Source organism: Eretmochelys imbricata, chromosome 10, assembly GCF_965152235.1.
Source record: "Eretmochelys imbricata isolate rEreImb1 chromosome 10, rEreImb1.hap1, whole genome shotgun sequence".
Taxonomy (NCBI): Eukaryota; Metazoa; Chordata; order Testudines; family Cheloniidae; genus Eretmochelys; species Eretmochelys imbricata.
Genome location: NC_135581.1, coordinates 62,158,852 through 62,181,899, shown reverse-complemented (window position 1 = coordinate 62,181,899; position 23,048 = coordinate 62,158,852). Strand labels below are relative to the sequence as shown.

Sequence of the window (23,048 nt, the reverse complement as noted above, 5' to 3'; positions counted from 1 at the left end):
TCTTTTGATCTGGAGGGCTCTTTTTTAATGGAGGCTTTTGGAGAAGGATCTTTCGGTTTTTATTAATTGCACATTTTTAATGTACGGAGGCTTTTGAAGCTGTTTGAAGAGTAATACTTAAGGGATTATTTTCTTCTCCCATCTCCTGTGCTGAAAGGTTTAATGAGTCTTCCACCATATTTTGAAGGGGTCACCGTTGGCTTCTTGTTTTCATATTTTATGGTGCTTACATCACTGGTAAGGGCACCAACAGGATGGAACAGGCTTCTAGTTCTTAAACAAACAGAGAGTAAATAGTTGTTGGAGGGTCTGAATCTGCAGTCCTTGAACACTCCAAACTCCCAATGCCTTCAGTACAAGACCAGGCCCATAAGTAGCTTTTAGTTCATCAATTACAGTTTCACCTCTTCCTCTTACTGCAGATTCTCTCCTGCAAATCTGTGGTAGAGAAATGCTTACTAACCTGAAACTGCTTTGGACATTTTAACAGTGAGTTTTAATTTATCAAAGAACTCTTGAAAGCTAACCTGATGCAAGTTCACAAGGGAGACAGCCTATGACTCAGAGGAACCTTTGGGTTAGATTCTCCTTTAAACACATACAAATAATTCCCATTAACGTCAGTGAGAGTCATGCCTATGACGGGCAGAAGAAGGAACCTGTTTGATTCCCCAGTGATGTGTCAGCCTACAATTGAATTATAGCAGCGGGTAAACCAACCCAAGAAAATAACTTATGCCGGCACATTTTGATAATTTTTTTTTAAATGACAAAAAGTCAAATTAGTGTCAATTTTGGAACTCTAGCACATTTCAAGTCTTGCTCTGTCAGTCACAGGTCCAATTATATCCATATGATTTAATGCACAGAACGTTAACACCATTTAAATCAGAGACATTTGCTCACCTCTTACATTGTTAAAACACAGGCACAGATTTCAAAACTGCACATGCACAAATACACGCACGTAATATGTGCACCTGCCCGATGTGTGGATGTGACCAATCAGACGCCTGCCTTTATCCTGCTAGTACCATGGTATGACATAGTGCTAAAAGAAGCTGTCGTATTTTCTGGAATCAATCTGTCAACATCCCCAGTTAATGCAAGCAGCATACTCAATGACAGCACATAACCATAATAAAGAAACGGTTTATAGCATTGGGCACCTATAGTCATGAATGCTTAGATATCTTCTTTTTCTCTTACATGTACTTATAAAGTGCCTTATCAAGCTGAGTAACTGAAGATCAGTTTTCAGAGTAGCAGCCGTGTTAGTCTGTATTCGCAAAAAGAAAAGGAGGACTTGTGGCACCTTACTAACCAATTTATTTGAGCATAAACTTTCATGAGCTACATGCATCCGATGAAGTGAGCTGTAGCTCACGAAAGCTTATGCTCAAATAAATTTGTTAGTCTCTAAGGTGCCACAAGTCCTCCTTTTCTTTTTTTGAAGATCAGTTATGTCCCATGGGGTTGCTCTAAAAAGCTCTGCTGGTGTTGAATTTAGGAGCATCAACCATGTAAGTCCCTGGTTGATGAGAGCAAGGAAATCAGGTTTGAACAGTGACTTGAAAATGAAAAGCACTGTGTAAGTACTAAGTATTATAATAATAATTCCATTAATTGTTAAAATAATTTTCTTAAATAACTTGCAAACTTAGTGAAAATGCTAAAATGGATGTTAAAATATAGCTAGTCACTGAAGTTTTGCTGAAGAAGTGAGGAGGCAAAAGGAGAATATTTATAACTACCCTCTTCTCCCTCAAAAAACATGATTAACACATATACACACACAAATTGGAGGTTAGAGTGGAATACCTACTGAGTTATTTGCTTCTTTGCCATTTGATATTTCTTCAGAAGATCCTGATACTTCTGAGGTAATTTATGTGTGTGTTTGTCTCTCTCTCTCTCAAATCATCAAGGGCCAAATGCATCCTTGGTGTAACACTACTAATTTCAGTGGCCTTACATCTGTGATGAACTCTACCCATCATGATTTCCAACTGACAAAGAGTTTTAAACAAGAAGTTATTTACTGAGGCTCAATATAGCCACAAAACTGATTTCATTGATAAGAAAAAATCTTAGTCAACTCTGGTATCTTCAAATGCCTGTATAACTACATAAACCCTAAAAGTATTTCATTAACATCTTTCCTGCTTCCATATAAAGTGTTAATTTAGGGTCTCTTCTTGGAATAAAATAGCCAGGTAAAAGCTTTCAAACTCCTTTCATGGGAAATCTGAGTCCTTTTCCCCACGGCAATGTGGCAGAGCTGTCCAAGTAGTTAATATCAATAGCAAATTAAAAATTCTCCATAATATTGAATTTTCTCTGACCTTCACACAAAGCAATTTATTAAACTTACAGTGGGCGACAACAAAGTGTTGCTTGGGTTGAATGTACTGTTATCCTCAGGAGGAGTGCACTGAAAACATCCAAAAAAGGCATCTAGGAAAGAGACCTTAACTTTGCAGGAATGTGGCACCTCTACCTTCTTGTTTCCTCCTTCCCCCATGCTCCCAAAATGGGCAGTATCTCAAAAGAGACCAGTTCTCCACATCTGACTTGCTGCATTAATTAGAACAAGATGGATTTTTTAATCTTTGTATTTTGCGGGGTTACCACCCCCCCACCCCGCAAACAATATCCTGGATTAAATACTAACGTCCTTACTGAAGCATAACTGCCACTAAAATCAGCAGGAGTTATGGTGAATTAAGGACTTTAGGATTAGCTCCCTTCTATTTATCTACATTTGGTTTTACAGTAATTTTCTAATAAAATGTTTTAAAAAGTAAAACAGTCTTTAATTGGTTACATACTTCATCTGCAGGGACTTGAGATCTTACACAATGTTCATATGACCAGGGCACTTTCCACTGAACAGAAAAGTCTGGTTGTAGAAGAATGCAGGATTGAGGCTAAAGAATAGGAAGAGTGATCAGGGACTTGAGTAAGACAATGCCGTGGCATAAGATGTTTAGGAGGCTAAGGAGCACCTATGTATTACTGAGAGAATGCATAACAACAATTAACAAAATACATGACAAAATAACAAAACCTGTTGTTTATACCCTGCTTAATGAGGCATCAGACTACATGGATTAGTGTGTTGGCCTGTACACCTTCTCACTATAGGCATAATCCAAAGGCAACTGAAGTCCAAAGGATTCTTTCCCATTGATTTCAGTGGGTGCTAGATAGAGAAAAGGAGGACATGCCAACGGCTCAGAAAAAGCTGTTACCTTATACATTGCGGTATGTAAAGACTAGCGGAAGTTTAGTTCTGCAGTGTCATTAATAAATAAAAGATTGACGTTTTAAAGCCACACACAACCGGCAAGGGGTGCAAACCATGTCTGCCCCATTACACCTGCAAAATTTTGTATTTGTGCATCACTTTGGAAACTGTATATGCAACTTCTTGTTTTCTCCGCTGTGTATTTTTGTAGGTGCACTTGAGGCTGTACACATGTAGCGCTGCTCACCCATTGTGAAGGTCTTTGGAAACTGAGCCCATACTATGCAGCAGGCAGTGTGAGGCCTGTAAAAGCCATTTTAAAAATTGGCAACTATGCAAGCCAGAAATTGCTTTTCAAGTAGAAGTAACGTAACCGTTTCTTTAAAAAAGAGCAATTTTCTAAAGCTCTTAGACCAAACGAAAACAGTACCAGATTAAAATGTTCCTTTTCTAAATTCGTTCAGCATTCCAGTGACTTATCACATTGGGTATGGGGAACAAGATTATGCCCTTTGTTAATCTTGTGAACACAGTATTTTGATAACAATTCTCTTCAATCACTAAGTTAGTTCATTATCCTCTGGCTTTCTGGATTTGGCTCCCTAGTCTCCTTAATGCCAAAATATTCCCCATCTCTTTGGCCTCATCTCTCCTTATTTTCCAATTCACCGAATATATTCCTCAAAGAGCAGACTTACTTACTGCCCCCTCATCTTGCCTCTTGAGGAAAGCGGCCAGGTCCTTCCCCTGGGATGCCACCATCATCTGCAAAAACCTCCCCTGTAGCTAGCTGATTCCCCCACAAATACTATTTCAAAACTCACCTCTTATCCATAGCCCAAGACTCCTATCCCACTCTAACAAACATATTCTTACTCCTTATGTCTCTTAGTTTTCTGACAGTCATTCTCCCCCAAACTTGACCATAATCACCTCCTTCGCTTCTGAGCCACATCTTTGAATTCTATCCACATTTCTGCAGTGATGAATAATTCACTTGTATTTGCATGTACAGAAGGGTGTGGTGTAATGTGGATAATTATTCTTTCAACCCTGAAAGGGCTGTTGTGAGGATTAATTAGCTAAATGTTTGTAAGACACTTTGAAGGTGTACACGCTATGTAAGCTCTAAGTATTATTAGTAGAGTCTATGTTGCTTTGAAGCATTCATTGGCATTTTTGTATGAACAACATTATGAATAAAGAAATTACATATTAGTGCGAACCACCATGTATGCCTTTACATATCACAAAACTTGTGCCACTACTCCTGTTACAGAGTTAACATGCTGCATTTCCACAGCCTGGTCTATTCTTGACTGTTCTCTCTCTGCCCTGAATACCATCTTGACTATCCAGCTCCAGCATGCCCTGACCTGAAGTACTCTTCCCTTCACAGAAGCAATGCATCAGGTTCTCCCCACTGCTGACATGCGTTTTACTTTACCCTGAGTCATGAGAACAAGTCCTGTTACCCTGAGTCATGACAACAGGTCCTGTATTACCAGCCAGAAGACAATTTTCCCCCTAACTATAATAGAACCTCAGAGTTACGAACACCACAGTTATGAACTGACTGGTCAACCCCAGCTAGAACTGGAAGTACACAATCAGGTAGCAGAGACAACAATAACAAACAAACAAAAAAAGCAAATACTGTACAGTACAGTATTAAATATAAACTACTTTAAAAAAAAGGAAAGTTAAAAAAAGATTTGACAAGGTCAGGAAACTGTTTCTGTGCCTGTTTCATTTAAATTAAGATGGCTAAAAGCAGCATTTTTCTTCTGCATAGTAAAGCTTCAAAGCTGTATTAAGTAAATGTTCAGTTGTAAACTTTTGAAAGAACTATAACATTTTGTTCAGAACAGGAACATTTCAGAGTTACGAACAACCTCCATCCCTGAGGTGTTTGTAACTCTGAGGTTCTACTGTACTTCATGCTTAATAAGCATGAGATGCAAGTAAGACAAAATATGCCTCAGTTTCACTACTGTAAAAAATGGCCATTATTATACTGGCCGACTTCAGAGGGATGTGTTGGGATTATCTAGAGCAGTGGTCTCCAAAGTGGGGTGCACGTCCCTGGGGGTGCGCGGAAGGAGGAGTGCTGCTGGCACAGTGGCAGCAGTGCTCCCGGACCTTTGAGTCTTCGGTGGCACGCCAGCGGCCACTCGGCTAGCCCCGCTCCATCTTTGGCTGCACCCAGCGGTAGCTCTTCTTTTTTTTTTGCGCTTCCCTAGAGCTGGCCCTGGAGGTGCGCGATCCAAAAAGTTTGGAGACCACTGACCTAGAGAATGTCTGTAAAATGCTTGCCAGACATAAAACCCTTTGTTTGTGTTAACTATTACACCATGTCTTTGCTTAGGACACCAAACCCCTGTTGGGTGACCTTGGGCAAGTCACTTCTCCTTCTCGTGCCTTGGTTTCCCCCTCTGTAATATGGGGATAATAATGCTAACCTCCTTTGTAAAATGTGTGCAATCTACAGATTAAAACCACTATGTAAGACCTAGGTATTATTAACTCATCACTCCAGATTTTATGCTCCAGAAACAGACTTACTGAGAATTCAGCTATGCTCTTTTCCATACAAAAGACTGAAGCTCCTTAAGTCTGTCAACCTTCCGTGACTCTGCACAACAGCGACTTGGTAAAAGCTTTAAGGAACAACCTTGAAAACAGCATGTACAGTTTCTAAACAAACAAGACATATTAACAGCAATTCACATAGCTTACAATTTTAATTGGGTCCCGGAAGTGTAGCTCTAGAATGTAAAAATGCCAAGAGGTGAAACTATAATTGATTAATTGTAGTTTTTCTGGACATACTGAACACATACAAATGGAGAAAACTGTGGTCAGCACCGGCTCCAAAATCATGACAGATTGCACTCTGGAGGGGCACAAAGATGACCCAGCAAAATGAAACTGATTTCCCCAGGGATTAGTTGGTTGAGGTCACTGCTGCAACAGGCTGCTAAAGCTTATTGCACAGAAATCAGCAGGACAGCTCATATGAACTCCAGGCTCCAATTATAACCACATTTAACCCCTTCACTGCCTGCAGACAATCATTAGTCCAAACAAGCAGGACAAAAGACTAGATGTCAATTATGACATATCATAGCTGCATCCTGAAGACACAGTCAGCAAGCACAGTCCCAGTGGGCGGGGGGGGGGGGCCTACACGTCCTTCATAATTCACAAATACACTTACCTTCAGCAGGAAAGGACATTTTCCTTTTTAATTCTTATTTTATGAGTACAACCCTAAACTAAATTACTCCAGTGAGATGCTGCAAATTCATATAACTCCATCATCGTTCTGTTCTGTGTGTAAAGCACCCAGCACAATGGAGTCCTGGTCCATGAATGGGCAGAGCCTCTGTGTGCGCACAAGTGTGAAGAGCTGCTTTACCTGGCCCCCCCAAACACTCTGCAGGGGAGAGTGGTCCATCCACCAAAGAGATATTGGGAGATGGTCATCAGTCCTTCTCCACAAGAAGATGACAGTAGGTAGGAACATTGGGAAGTTGTCAGAAAAGTATCTTGCACAGAGCCTGCAGGATAGAGGGAACCATGTGGGGACAAAAGATTGTGTAAGATGATGGGGTCTCCCCAGTCCATAAGCCAGGTATATTTCCACATTCTGAACTCTCCAAGATTCTGCAGTCACGACATTCATATGTAATTTTTCCACGTTGAGGCTGGTCTACCATCTTTATTCTGATGAGATCAGTTTGCTGTGTGCTCCGATATGTAGTTTGACTACGTTAATACTATGGATTGCAATTTATTCCCTGTTGTGGTCATATGGTGTGCAGGTTATAAAAATCAGTCATGGTTTGGGGACACTATTCTGAACAGGTTGGCTTGTCAGTTGCCACACCATAACAATAATGCCCTCTGCACATTCTAACTCCTCCAAATTCTGGTTAAGAGGGAGACGCCACCTCCATTTGAGAGCTTTCTGCATCTCCAGAGTCTGTGGAAGGAGGATGAGCTTGCAACAGCTGAACCAGTAGCTGAGCCAAAGGAGGAGTCCATTACTGGTGAAACAGAACAGGAAATGGCAGAATCCACTACCTCCATGTTAACCCCAGGATACTGAACTTTGGGGAGATGGCCCTGTTTCTCCCAATAAGCAGCCAGAGCTCTCAAAAGTGGCCATTGTCCTCTAGTTCACTAATCATCTAGGTCACTGCTTGCTTCTGTTGTGTAGAAAGATCAGGCTGCTGTTTCTACTCTTCTTACCTCTTACCGCTACTAAACATGTCTGCACATATACTAAAGGGAAGCCTTAAATATTTGATAAAGATCTCCTTGCATATACCTGTCTATCCAGACTATTACCATAGTATCAGAACACCTTGCAGTCTTCAATGTATTCATGCTCACAACACCCCTATGAGATATCACTTCCCTATTACTCACATTTTGCAAATTGGGAACTGAGCACAGAGACACTGACTGCCCAAAGTCACACACAAGATCTGTGGAGGAATAGGAAATTGAACCGTGAACTCCCACATCCCAGACTAGCACCCTAACCACTGGACTATCCTGCTTTTTCCTCCTCCTTTAGTCTATGAAGTGCTATTTCCATCTCCACCTAATCTGATGAATATTTGTGTATACATTACAAATGTGTGTGATTGTTCATATGTTTTTCTACCCACTGCTATCTGTCCATGAGCCAAAATTTCCCAAGGTGGTTGCCAAGATACCTCTGTGCAACGTTTTGAAGGTAAAAGCAGATTCTGTGAAACAATTTTGGCACTTTGGCACAAGTGAAATTTCAAAGAGTCAAAAAACATTAATTGACTCAGTTTTCCTCAGCCTACTTTCCAACACTGCCAAGGTACAGATATATTTAGATGTATTTAGGAGAAGCTGACATTAAAAACAATGTAATTTAAAAAAATTCTATTCACCTCAGGTTCTGTCAAATCATTATTATTTTTAATACAAAATTATTTGGCAGTGTCCCTTTTGACTCCGGGATTTGTTGAGTTTTATAGGGTTCTCATCATTATGTAATTCTATTTCCAACTGAATCTCCTCTGCATGATTCTGCTACAGAACCAGCAGGCAAGTTCTTTTATTTAAATTGAAAATGGTGATTTCAACAGTATCCAGGAGCCACTCTAAGCCTGGATGAGAATGCACCGTGATTATCCTAAATATACACATGTAATGTGCTCCCATTACACAGTATAGAAAAGAATAGAGTCAACTAAAACCAGTAAATTGGTTAGTTTCTAAGGTGCCACAAGTACTCCTTTTCTTTTTGTAAAACCTCTAGTTATATATTATACTGATAGGAATCTGAAAATAATAAGTCTCGTGTTATTGCAGTTCACAATCATCCCCATATTCTCTTCAGACACAGACATCATAAACAGTAAAGAAAGAGGGAAAGGGAAGAGGAGTTGTACCTGTTGAGGGTTACAGCTTTCTTATGCTGATTTTGGAATGCCTCCAAAAAAGGTTTACTATTTTACTGAAATATTTTGTAAATTGGAGTATCAGCAGGTTGTACTCAGAGAAAAGGCAACACAGAACCAGCCTGGAAGATACAGCACTGTAATTCCTTAGAGGACTGCTTTCATGGGCAATACAGCATTTGCAATTAAAAAAATCAATGTTTGCCAACTTATGTCACGTATTTACCACAGTTATTTTCTACAGGAGTAAGACTGAAATAAGACAACTTGTGTTAACATTTGGGAAATGCTGACTCTTACACCACTTAGCATTGTAGTTCCAAAAAAAGAGGTCAAAACATGCAAGAGTCCAAATGCTAATTATGTGATTTATGTTTCCAAGACAGAGACGAGTGTGTCAACGGCCATTTGCTTCTTTTTCTATTGCACATCTTACTAAAACGTCTGGCCAAAATCTGTTTAAACTTGTTCAGATGAAGCATTTGACATATGAGGAATGAGAGAATGAGAGCATGCAAGACACACACACACACACACAACCTGGCAATGGTTACGATACAAAACCTAAAACATATAGAAATAGAAAGAGAAGGCTCAAGGGAAAATTCATGCTCATTGTCCAATGTAAAATTACCAGTATAAGGACCTATCAGGCAAATGTATTCACCTTAGTAAGAATTATTCATGCAAGTTGTCACAAGAGGAGCTCCACAGAAGTCAGTGGGCCGTACTGTCTCTTTCTACATTAAAACCCGGAGTGGGGTTCCACAGAAAGAAAATTCTGCAAGGAAACATTTGTTGAGATTCCCCAACATCACCCTGTCAGGAGAATGGTTTGTCCCACAGCAAAACAGTCACGTGTCTCACCCTCCAAATCTGGCAGATCCCAGGGAGCTGTGGGATGCCTGGATCATCTGGGTTGAGAGCCTGAGCCTCTGCACCAACTTTTTCCCACCAGTGGAGCTTCATGATATTGTGACTCCATTGGAGTAGCTCTAACAGAGACACTCTCCTGGCCACAGCTGCCTCCAGGATGCTATGCATAAGATTCAGAAGGCTGGAAAGGAGCTGATATGTTCTCTTTCAGCCTGTTTGATCCTCTCTTGGCTTCCCCCAGGATAGACCCCCCAGACTGGGCTCTACCAGATCAAGGTGGGAGAGGGTGGGATCAATGCCATAGAGGCAGCTGAACCCCCTTTCCACATGGAAGAGGAGATCTGGGCAAAGACCCCTCCATGAGTGTACTGGAGGCAGGGCAGGAAGTGTACAATCCATCCCAGTGAAATTATTTGGGAGTAGAGATTTACAGGATTGGGCCCATATGCACAAAAGTGATGTAAAAACAGAGATCTCAACCACGCTGCACTGGCCAGATCCGTCCCACAGGAGATAGTTATGTGACCTGCACGGCATAGTCAGATTCTGCAGAATCTCAGGGGTTTTTTTGTTGTTTTTTTTTTAAACAGAAATATCTAGCCCTCATTTTTGCAAAAACAACCTTTCAAATCTGAACTGAGTGTAGAACGATGCAGTGTCATTTGTCTGAGTCTGCAGAGGTGTGAATAGAATTTTCCCACCTGCCAGTAATTTCACTGGCTTGGTAGCCCTGAAGTCTAATGACATTTTAAATGTAAGCATTAACTATTTCATTGTTTATTTTATTTGGAGTGGGGAAGCGGTCAGAGTGAGAAGCTGGTAGCTGTGGCAGGAAGGGAGATGCAGAAAGCAAAAAAGACACAGACAGAAAAGAGGGAACAAGAGAAAAGAAAATGGGGGAGTAAAAGAAACAAAAGGCCATGTTCTACCCTTGACATTTCAAAAACATCTGCTTAACAGTTAACTCCACTGTGGAGGAGTCTTAAATGTATATACCAGCTCATGGACTATCATTAAAATTGAAATTCAGAACTCTCTACAAAGTAAGATTGACACCCTTGATCTAAAACATACCTAGATTTGTTGCTTTACATGAACTGATGCTGTGAGCTGCTGAATGTCAGTCAGTGCCCACTGACGCTAGGAGTGAGCCTTATGGACTGTAGTAATACTAACATTCAGCATTTACTTAGCACCTTACTTTTTCAAAGCACAGTGCAAGCAATTAATGGTCAATGTTAACTTATAACCAACCACTTTCAATGGAACTGTCCACACTTCCAGGAAACCATAGACAGGTCATCTAATTATGAAAGAGAGTTTTCTCATCTATCATCTACATTGGGGGGAAATAATCAAGTTGGCAAAACCAAAAAAAACATTAATATATAAATTATTAAAGTAGCTCCAAGGTGCAAATATTAAGATATGCCCACTGAATTTCAGGTATAAAAGAGTATCATGACTAGTTATGCTAGAGACAATTTAAATATATAGTATCAGGAAGAATTAAAAATGATGGGAAAACATGACCTTCCAAGAGAATACAACAAGGCCTACCATAAAACACTGAGATTATTGCCCTAAATATAGCAGTCATATGAATATTTAATCACTAATGAAGAATGAAATAATCAAATCTTTAAGGAAACAAGAACAAATGGATATAAACTGGCCATCAGCAAGTTTAGGCTTGAAATTAGATGAAGGTTTCTAACCATCAGATGAGAGACGTTCTGGAACAGCCTTCCTAGGGGAGCAGGGCTTCAAGACAGAACTTGATAAGTTTATGGAGGGGATGGTATGGAGGATACTGCCTATAATGGCATATAGCTGATCTGTGATTGCGAGCAGCAAATATCTCCAACGACCAGTGATGGAACACTAGATGGGAGAGCTCTGAGTTACTTCAGAGAATTCTTTCCCAAGTGTCTGGCTGGTCGGTCTTGCCCACATATTCAGGGTCTAATTGATTGCCATATTTGGGGTCGCAAAGGAATTTTCCCCTGGATCATATTGGCAGGGACTCTGGGGGTTTGCATCTTCCTCTATAGTATGGGTCATGGGTCACCTGCAGGTTTAAAGTAGTGTAAATGGTGCATTTTCTGTAACTTGAAGTCTTTAAATCATGATTTGAGGATTTCAGTAACTCAGCCAGAGATTATGGATCTATTATAGGAGTGGGTGGGTAAGGTTCTATGGCCTGCAATGTGCAGGATGTCAGACTAGATGGTCATGATGGTCCCTTCTGGCCTTAAAGCCTATGATGACTTAACCTATTTTTTAAAAAAAATCCAACAGACAAATTGCAATTTTAATATGTATTATGGATTTTAGCCTCCATAGCTAAAGAATGCAAATAAAAGTGAGATTAAAGCAGTAATGGCCCAGAGAGAAGCCACAAAGAGGAGGATAATATGCATCATCATAAAAAAAATTAATAATAGTAAGAGACTAAGAACTTGGACATAAAGAGACAACACATTAGGCATGTTAAATAAAGAGTCAAGGGCAAACGGAAGAAAAGATAAGTAGTACAAAATGGAGAAAGGAAAAAAGCACTTAAGAATAGGCATAATATGTAAACAAGTAGCTCACTACTTCAGTGCAGAGAAATTCTGTATAGTTATTTAATGAATGGGGTGCTGAAATACTCACCTATAATTCCAACGTATGCTTAAATTACACTTTAAATGACAGTAACTTTTATAAATAAATTCACAAAGGAATAAATTTGTTATAACATTCTCTAGGCACACAAACAAATGATTTCAGTTTATTAGTGCTAAATATTTTAAAATATCATTTCCACATCTGTTAACATCTCATAACGCATTCTAAAAGAAATTAGTTATTATTCGAGAAATTGGAACTACTGAAATATTGCTGGAGGAAGGATGGTGTTGGGTTAAGGCACAAGACTGGAGGTCACACTGCCATAGACTGGGTAACCTTGGGCAAGTCACTTATTGCCTGTTTGTCTCAGTTCCCCTTCTGCGTAACAGAAATAAATTACCACCTCACAGACATTTACAAGGGTTAATTCATTAATGTCTGTAAAGCAATGAGTCCCCCAGATGGAAGCAGCTATAAGCGAAAATATGATTGCTATTTCATCCACACCAAATTCTATACACAGCTCTTTAGTCGAAGCCAAGTTCTTCAAATATACATAGCAATCTAGATGTCAGGTACCTTATGTAGCTCACTCATAGCCTGCTACTGTCTTGAAATACCCGACATACAGAATGCTGTGTTGGATTAAAATTTAAATCCAGGCCCTAGGCTGAGCCTGAACATTAGAAAGAGATAGGTTTCCCAGCTAAGACACCAAGGCTGCACTAATTGAAATAAATGCCTCTTTGTAAAATTTACAAGGTTGGTGCTAATTGTACCAGCACATCCCTAGACAAAGAGTCTGTTCTAAGAAGTGATAAGAACTTTGTAAAAACAACTGTCCTCCGGAACACAACAATAAGTTTTGTTGGCTCTCACCCTTGGTACTCTTTATCTTGCTTGTTTTCTTTTCCTGTGTAGCGAGTAGTATGGACAGATCTATTGAGGCCTGGCATACCCCAGTAGTTGTGGAAGGGCTATGTTAAAGGAAGGATAGGTAATAAAATAGACATGTAATAAGAAATATTTTAAAGTGAAATAGAGGGTGAATGCAAATGTATGTTTGGCTTGAACGGGTGATAAAAGATTAGAAATGCCGGCTTGAGAATTACAATCCCAATATCACATGGCTGAAGAATGTATGGAGTGAAATGACCGGGTGACCCCGAGGGCAAACCGGAATCTACACTCCACCCCCAAGCACCCCAAGGGCAAAGAGGGGAATGAAGAACCAAAGAACAAAATAACACTGAGCTGTCACAGACGTACTATCTGCTGATTAAACATTACTTCAAACGTGGGAACAGTGATTGATTATCACTTCAAACATAAAAGCAGCGTGATGAAGCAGATTCCATAGACTGGTATAGGAGTGAAGTCCTATAAAAACAGAACCTAAAAACTGAGAACTTTGAGTCTGGTTCTCCAACCACCCTCCAGGAGCATCAGATGTGCATCTGACAAGACTTGGCTCCACCCTCGTGTCTAGGCTACCTGGCCAGTGACTTGGCACGAGCAACCCATAGGCTGGTAACTAGAACAACTTTGCAGAACTTGTGTGTGTATGGTGTGTGTGAGTGAATGAAGTGTATGGTGTGTGTGAGTGAATGAAATGTTATAGCTATAACTGATTGCTTACTCTGATTCGTCCTGTATTCACAATAAATGTGGCATTTTGCCTTATCCCCTTTAATAAGATCCTCCTGGTTTTTATTTTATTGGTATAACATAATTGGTGGAGAATGCGGGCAATGTTATATTATCTGATGCTCCTTGAGGATGGTTGCAGAACCAGACTCAAAGTTCTCAGTTTTTAGGTTCTGTTTTTATAGGAATTCACTCCTATACCAGTCTATGGAATTTGCTTCATCACGCTGCTTTTACGTTTGAAGTGACATTCAATCACTGTTCCCTCGTTTGAAGTGATTTTTAATCAGCAGATGGTACATCCGTGACAGCTTGGCATTACTTTGTTCTTTGGTTCTTTGTTCCCCTCTTCGTCCTTAGGGTGCTTGGAGGTGGAGGGTAGATTCCAAGTCAAGTTCTTGAAATACACATAGCAATCTAGATGTTGGGTACCTTATGTAGCTCACTCATAGACTGCTACTGTCTTGAAATACCCGACATAAAGACTGCTGTGAAAAAGCATGTACATGTATGCAAGGTATACATAGCAGTCTATATGTCGTGTATTTCAAGACAGAAGCAGTCTATGAACATGCTACATCAACACTTACTGCACCATGCTCTACTATTCTTTTGAAATGGGTGTATTATGTGGTCAACATGCAACTCAGTGTTTTCACATAGAGGACTCACCAAGCTTCTGCCCTTTAAGCATATTATTCCCTCCTTTTCCCTTACACATTCTTAACTGAGCATGCAGTTAAACTAAGGTGTCCATCTCATCACTTTCACCCCATCTGCGCTCTGCTCCATTCTCAGAGGGTACTGCATAATTGCCTCACCACAATGAAAAACTCAGCCATCTTGTTTACTGGCTATATGTCTTGAAGGACAAGGATGTAAAAAACTTCTATCCATAACAATAGGACATGAGGATCAATTTTGTTAACTGTACATGAAGACACACCCTTTCAAAAAACTGAAATATTTCAAATTGTCAGGTTGGCATGACCTTGAGAGAGACAGGCTGGATTTCACAGCCCACTTTCCTAGGTTGAACAATCCGTTTTCAAAGAACACTTAAAGTAAGAATTCACTGTCTTGCAGTAGTGGCATCATTACAGTATTTTAATTTCACGTATCTGTACCCTTCAGACACTCTCTATGTTATTTTCTTTTGCCCCTTAAAATACTGGATGCTGAGTTATTTTCCAAACCCAAATTGTACAGCTCTGGCTTCACTGATATGGGTAAGAGACAGTTCTCCAAAGTCTGGGTATTGTTAAGATTACCCATAGATTAACTATCTTTTCTGTTGGGGTTATACGTAAATACTGTAAAATATTTGCATTCTTAAAGCACAATTATTTGTTCCTTAAAAATAGTTAGTAGTCCAAAAATAGCCCTCTATTACTTATCAGTCTGAAACAACATTGTCCCTTACAGATCTGATCAAATTTTAAACCTAAATTCGGAACAGTTCCAATGGATCCTTCCCATTACCTATCAAATGAGTACTGTCTGTAAGAGACAAAAGATTGTTTTTATTGTTTTACTAATTTCATGGGTTTTAGGTTTTGAAATTTAATAAAACAGTGGAGCAAACAGACTTAACACCATCTACTAAGTACAAATAAAAGCAAAATCAAGTCCACTGACTGGGAACTTAAGACCTCATTCCTATGGGAAACACAGAATTCAAAGGTTGTTTTTTCACAAACCTGGCCATCTGTTTATATGCTTCTTCAGCCACAGCAAAGATGTGTGGATCCATATCCCCCATATTCTGACCACTGTATGCATTGATGATATCTTCGCCATAGATAGGTAGCTGCTCATAAGGATTTATGGCTACCAAGACGATACCTACAAAAGAAATGGAACAAAAGCTATTAATAATGGCTGACTTAGAAATGTAAAAGTGTCAAAAGCCAGGTGTATGTTGTTCTAATCTTTCTTAAATGTTTAGCTTGGAGGAGAATAAAGACCTGATCCAAAGCCCACTGAAGTAAATGGAAAGACAATATTTTGATGGGTTTTGGATTAGGTACTAAATTTGAATCCTGAAAGTTTGAACACAGTTTACTTTCTTGCTTGTAAGAAAATTGCCAGGGAGGACTTTTACCCTTTCCCCATTTTTAAAGTTTTGGGTTTGAAGAATGAAATGTTGCTTGAATTTAGAGTAAGTCAGCCTGACATTGACTGATGATGAACGGCCAGCTCTATCCAGTAACAAGATCAGTGAGGACTGTACTTCCCATCTTTTATTATAAATCATGGCCTCTGATTTGCTCAGTTACAATTGTTGGGATCTAACAGAAAGGCTCTGAAATAAAATAATGCCCACTTCTCCCATAATGGCTTAATGATGTCAGACATGTCAACCATTTGTGCATGATGTTATGGCATCACATGCCAATATTATAAATTTTTAGTACAAAAGAACTAGTATTAGAAATTTGGTATAAATATTTCTAATAAACAATGGCCGGATTTTGAATAGTGGCCTCCAACAAGTGCTCAGAAATAAATGTACGTATACTGCATAGAGCTGGCACACCTAGCCTCCTGACTGAACTTTGAAAACAAATAGTTAGACATTTAAAAGTGCTATAACACACTCCCACAATTATTTCAGACCAAGCTGAAAGTCAGGCCAATATTTGTAACTTACTATATCTCCCATTTCAAGTCTCTCACGACTGCCACGTAGGGAAGCAGTTGCCATGTGGACAGAAAGAATCTGTAACCCTAGCTGTGGCCGTCTAATAAGCACACCAGGGATCATTCTATGAAAGACAACTTGAATGAAGGTATCTACCTCATTCCCCCATACCAGATATTTCTATAGCAGTGTCATATCTAAATATACTCAGAAATCAACCTTCACTTTTTCAATAAAGCACTAAAAGTCTGTAATTCAGATACTGAACAGGCCTAAATATTATGACTGAGACATAAAGTAGGTGGAACATTTTTCTTGGAATAGCAAAGAAAAGGCATCTGAAATCTGGACCTGCTGCTCCAAATATCATCCCAGTTTTACAGACGACTAAATCATGTCATATATTTACAGATCAAGCAAACAACAAAATAAAAATACAGACAAGCTTTCTAATAAGCAAATACCTTTCAGAAAAGGATTGGAAGGATTCTCTTCTGCTCCGTTAAATATATTACATGTTATACATCAAGACATAACTATGTAATCTGTGATACAAAGACCTCAGTGTTTTTCCATCAGCCATGACTTTACTGGGATTACTCAGGGACTTGAACTTAAAGTCGCTATTATTTTTTTAAAAAAAAGATGCAAAGCCCTTATGATTTAATGAGGAGTCAAGAATGAACACATGCACACCTACCCACCTGCAAGTTAAGGGAATTTTTTTAGGTGCCAATTTTATAAATCCTGCAACTGAAAATATGAGCAGCTAATAAAAAGTTAGTTAGAAGGAAATAACTGGATCATATTCTAGTCCCCATCACAGACGTACCAAACAATTTGTAGTCTGAGTTTGACTGAAGCCCAGAAATGGAATAGCAGAGGTGTTACAGACCAGTATCAAGGTACACTGGCAGAGCTGGGTAGGAGCACAGGAATGGAACAGTCGAGGTGCTACAAATCAGAATTAAGGTGCACTGGCAGATCTTTGTGCAGAAGGATGAACAATGCCTGCCCAGACCATTCTGGGCGTCTCAGCAAAGCCAGATTCACCCACACAAAATTAAAAATAAATAAGACTACAGTTAAGCTAGTTGCACAATGAAGAGGCTGGGACCAGGATCTGATGCAAGAAATTAATATAGCTGAACTGCTCAGTAATAGTGAGCATAATGTTATTAAATGTAACATCCTTGTAAAGGGAAAAATACCAAAGGAACCCATCACAGTAGCATTTAACTTCAAAAAAAGGGGAACGACACAAAAATGAGGAAGTTAGTTAACTGGAAATTTAAAAGGAACAGCCAAAGAGTGAAATACCTGCATGGAAACTTTTTAAAACTACCATAATAGAAACTCAAATGAAATGTGTAACCCAAATTAAAAAAACAGCAAGAGAACCAAAAAATGCCACCATGGCTAAACAATAGACTAAAAGAGGTGGTTAGAGACAAAAAGGCATCCTTTAAAAATTGGAAGTCAAATCCTACTGAGGGAGATAGAAAGAAACAGAAACTCTGGCAAGTCAAGGGTAAAAATATAATTAGGCAGATCAAAAAAGAATATGAAGAGCAACTAGCAAAAGACTGAAAACCTAATAGCAATTTTTTTAAGTACATCAGAAGCAGGAAGCCAGACAATCAATCAATCAGTGGCACCACTGGACAATGGAAGTGGTAAAGGTGCACTCAAGGAATACAAGGCCATTGTGGATAAGCTAAATGAATTCTTTGCATCAGACTTCTCTGCAGAGGATGTGAGGGAGATTCCCATACCTGAGCCATTCTTTTTAGGTAACAAATCTGAGGAACCATCCTTGATTGAGGTGTCAATAAAGGAGGTTATAGAACAAACTGATAAATTAAACTAATACATCACCAGGACCAGATAGCATTTACCCAAGAGTTCTGAAGGAACTCAAATATGAAATTGCAGAACTAACAACTAGGGTAGGTAACTTATTACTTAAATCCACCTCTGTACCAGATAACTGGAGGTTAACTAACATAATACCATTTTTTTAAAAACAGGCTCCAGAGTTGATCCTGGCAATTACAGGTCAGTAAACCTAATTTCAGTACCAGGCAACTAGGTTGAAACTATAATAAAGAATAGTATTATCAGACACACAGATGAACATGATGCATTGGGGAAGAGTCAACATGGCTTTTGTAAATGGAAATCGTGCCTCCAATCTATTAGAATTCTTTAAGGTTGTCAACAAGCTTGTGGACAAAGGTGATCTAGGGGACATAGTATACTTGGACTTTCAGAAGGCCTTTACAAGGTCCCTCACCAAAGGCTCTTAAGCAAAGCTGACAGTCATGGGACAAGAGGGAAGGTCCTCCCATGGATCAGTAACTGGTTAAAAGATAGGGGGAAAAGGATAGGAATAAATGGTCAGTTTTCACAGTGGAGAGACAAACAGTTGTGTCCCCCAAGGAACTGTACTGGGACCAGTGCTGTTCAACATATTCATAAATGACCTTGAAAAAGGGAGAAACAGAGAGGTGGCAAATTTTGTAGACAATACAAAATTATTCAAGATAGTTAAGTCCAAGGCAGACTGTGAAGAGTGACAAGAGATCTCACAAAACAGAGTGACTTGGCAACAAAATGGCAGAAGAAATTTAATGTTGATAAATGCACAGTAATGAGCATTGGAAAAACATAATCCCAACTATATACACAAAATGATGGGTCTAAATTAGCTGTTACCATTCAAGAAAGATCTTGGGGTCATTCTGGATAGTTCTCTGAAAACATCCACTCAACAGGCAGCAGCAGTCATAAAAGCTAACAAAATGTTAGGAACCATTAGGAAAGGGATAGATAATAAGACAGAAAATATCATAGTGCCACTACATAAATCCATGGAAAGTCCACATTTTGAATACTGCGTTTAGCTCTGGTTGCCCCATCTCAAAAAAGATAGATTTGAATTGGAAAAGGTACAGAAAAGGGCAACAAAATTATTAGGGGTATGGAACAGCTTTCATACGAGGAGAGATTGAAAAGACTGGGACTATTCAGTTTAGAAAAGAGATGACTAAGGGGTGCCATGAGAGACGTCTATAAAATCATATGGTGTGGAGAATGTGAATAAGGAAGTGTTATTTACCCCTTCACAGAACAGAATTTATTGCAGGGGATGTTGTGAAGGCCAAAAGTGTAACTGGGTTCAAAAAAAGAATTAGATAAGTTCATGGAGGATAGGTCCATCAATAGCTATTAGCCAAGGTGGTCAGGGACGCAACCCCGTTCTCTGGGTGTCCCTAAACCTCTGACTGCAAAAAGCTGGGACTGGAAGACAGAAAACGGATCTCTCAGTAATTGCCCAGTTCTGTTCATTCCCTCTGAAGCATCTGGCACTGGCCACTGTCAAAGACAGGACACTGGGCTAGATGGAGCATTGGTCTGATGCAGGATGGCCATTCTTATGTTCTTAGGAGCAAACTCATGTCTCACTGATGATGGATGAGCTCCAATATGGTGTATTGGAGAAGAAGGGTGTCAGCTGCTTGTTAGCTACTGAAGCACCTCCCATAAACTGCCCTCAGAAATATCTTGCTTGTCTAATAGGAGGCTGTTTGCCACCTCTTGCAAACTGCAGGAAAGCACAGTGATTACAACACTGTGAAGAGACATGGGGGAGTAATGGTACAAGCACGTTAGCCTCAATATCTCATTGACACTGGCATTGGTGGAACTGGCAAAGAGACTTACAAACAAACAATAGTACAGGTCTGTTTCAGTACAGAAAAAAAATTCCAATTTCTAATCTGAATCAATAAATTATTAGTGCTAACAAACAAAAACGCCAAGGGCTGAAGCTATTTTAGCTGATCCTAGTCCAAGGTAACCTTTTGACTTTATATTTTCCTACACAGGAAAAAAAAAAAGTAGGGCTGTCAAGCGATTAAAAAAAATTAATCATGATTAATCAGACTGTTAAACAATAATAGACTACTATTTAAATATTTTTGGATGTTTTCTACATTTTCAAATATATTGATTTCAATTACAACACAGAATACAAAGTGTATAGTGCTCACTTTATATTTATTTTTGAGGGCACTTTCACCACAAAGAGATTATACTACAGTATTTGTATGAAGTGAATTGAAAAATATTATTTCTTTTGTTTATCATTTTTACAGTGCAAATATTTATGATAAAAAATAATATACACTTTGATTTCAATTACAACACAGAATATATATGAAAATGTAGAAAAACATCCAAAATATTTAATAAATTTCAATTGGTATTCTATTGCTTAACAGTGCGATTAAAACTGCGATTAATCATGATTAATTTTTTTGCGTTAATTGCGTGAGTTCACTGTGATTAATCGACAGCCCTAATAAAAAGCTTTACCCTTCTGAGGATTTCTCAAAAGAACTGGATGAGGGTAATGTTTTTCACATCAGATTTAAGTAAAACATGTTGTTCCCTAAGAAAATTTATCATACAAAAAATGGCTACAATAAATGGTCTTTGTTGAGTCTCCTTCCTTCTCACTTCTTCCAGAGATGTGGGATCTTTAGTATTCCTTGAGAATTTCTGTCCTTTCCTTCTTACTCTTGCCTCTTACTCTTACATTTACACACTCGGCTGCTATTAACAGTTTCCCAGAGAAAAACTCCATATATAAAATGGCTGCAATGGAGGACCCAACTACTTATAGTCATTGATCCATTTTTAAACTTCCTATACAAGTGACTCCACAGACTATTTATACCCCTTGCACTTATTAAGCAATAATCAAACATAAGCATCCTTACGCTGCCTCAAGTATAAAGACTCTCAGCCTAACAACTGACTCAAGCCATAGAAACATTTTGGGACACAGTCACTCTCTTCACTAGCAATGCTTTGTCACTGGATTCCCACAGCTAAATGAGCAATTAGATTCTCTGCTCATTTCAGAGATTAATAAATCATGTGGCTGTTGTTCCCATCAATTTATACAACTGCTAAGAAATACATAATAATGCACTGAACTTCATATAAATTGTCTAAGTTTATAGTTATGATTTGAAATGACTAATAATTTTTTACTTTGAGAAACACAATTACATATCTAGCAACAAACAGGAATAGTTTTTTGCAACTTGAAATATACTAGATATCTTCCTTCCCTAGTTTCAGACATCTGTTAGACATCTTAGAGAGGAGTTTGCCTTCAACAGTGATAAACGTAGAAAAAATTTCTTAAAACTACTCAGACTCGTGGAACAAATCAATGAGACACCACAGATTTTATGCAACTTCAAAACAATCCCATCCAGCTTTGGGCTATGCTGGCAAAAATAATCTCATTGAGCTAAAACAAAGCCAAATGTCCAGACTTTAATATACTAAATTACTTTATTTCAGAATAGATTCAGAAGACAAATAATATCCCTCATGGAAAAGCCCTAGAGAATTGAATAAAGAATTATATACACTTTCTACAGAATTTTTAAGCCAACCTATAAAATACCATAGCAGGACATAATTCACTAATAAATTTTACTGGTTTTAAGAATAATTTCTATGGGACTTTTTTGGTTCCATCCATACCCACAGCATCAGTGCTACTTCCTTAACTTGGATCAGTCTCTTGAGGGAACCCCTTCAGTGTGCCAGACTCCAAGGGGTGTCACTCTTCCTTTAAGGTAGGCCACAGGGCTTCACCGCCTCTTGAGACTGAACCTCTGGGACTTTAGTGCTCCCGCTTCACACCGTGAGCTCTGTCCTGCAAGTCCAACTGAGACAGACTACTGGTAGAGACTTCAGGGATTAATGCACCTCAACAAGTATTTACAGTGACATTCCAGCAGCATTTTCAAAACAGTAGGATTTATTAGTCAAGGGGAACACAGCATAGAACATCCTAAGGTTAGCATAGAAACATTAAAGTTTAAGTACAGTCTACCCTGGTCATTCCAGAGCAATTCACCAGCCAAACTGTAGTGAACTTCATTTTCAGGCTCTCTGGCTTTCTCTCTGACTTCCTTAGTCAATTCTGTGGGGAGAGAGCCCAGACTTGTTCCAGAACCCACATTTTTCTCCCTGACCACACACCTTCAAGTCCTTTGATCTTGAGTTGAGGGTTTCTAGTCAGCTTCCCTGCTGAGAGGTGGGGAAATCCATGAGTCATTGGTGCTTGTATTGTCTCTCTGGACCTCCATGTTGATCTGGGTGAGTTTTAACCAGTTCCTTGAAGATTCTTCATTCCATCCAGACAGGGAGGTGACACACACACCTTCATCTCTTAGTCTGCCCCGAGAGCAAACTTAATCCTTCCCACCCCCTACCTCACACTGGGTAGCAATGCAAAATATAGGACAAACTGAGGCAGATGTATGCTTCATAAAAATATTATCAAAAATTACTACTTTGTGTCACACCCATCTTAATTGCACTGGATTTTCCTTAAGAAATACATAAATCTACTAATGCAAGGGTCATGGTAACATTTCATTTTCTTTTATTATATTAAATTTGCACCCCTCAGTTGCTAATATGATTCTTCCTGTATACACGCAAACTAAAGAGCACCAATTCTTTCATCTTG

General features: G+C 39.1%; 1 protein-coding gene across 1 annotated transcript in view; it reads right to left on the bottom strand.

The window, feature by feature from the left end:
* Window positions 1-23,048, bottom strand: part of MYO5A (myosin VA) — a 207,123-nt gene that overhangs the window by 92,695 nt on the left and 91,380 nt on the right. Inside the window, exon 4 of the mRNA XM_077829326.1 lies at window positions 15,540-15,684. Coding sequence (XP_077685452.1) covers window positions 15,540-15,684 — 145 coding nt within the window. The remainder of the gene's footprint in view (window positions 1-15,539; window positions 15,685-23,048) is intronic.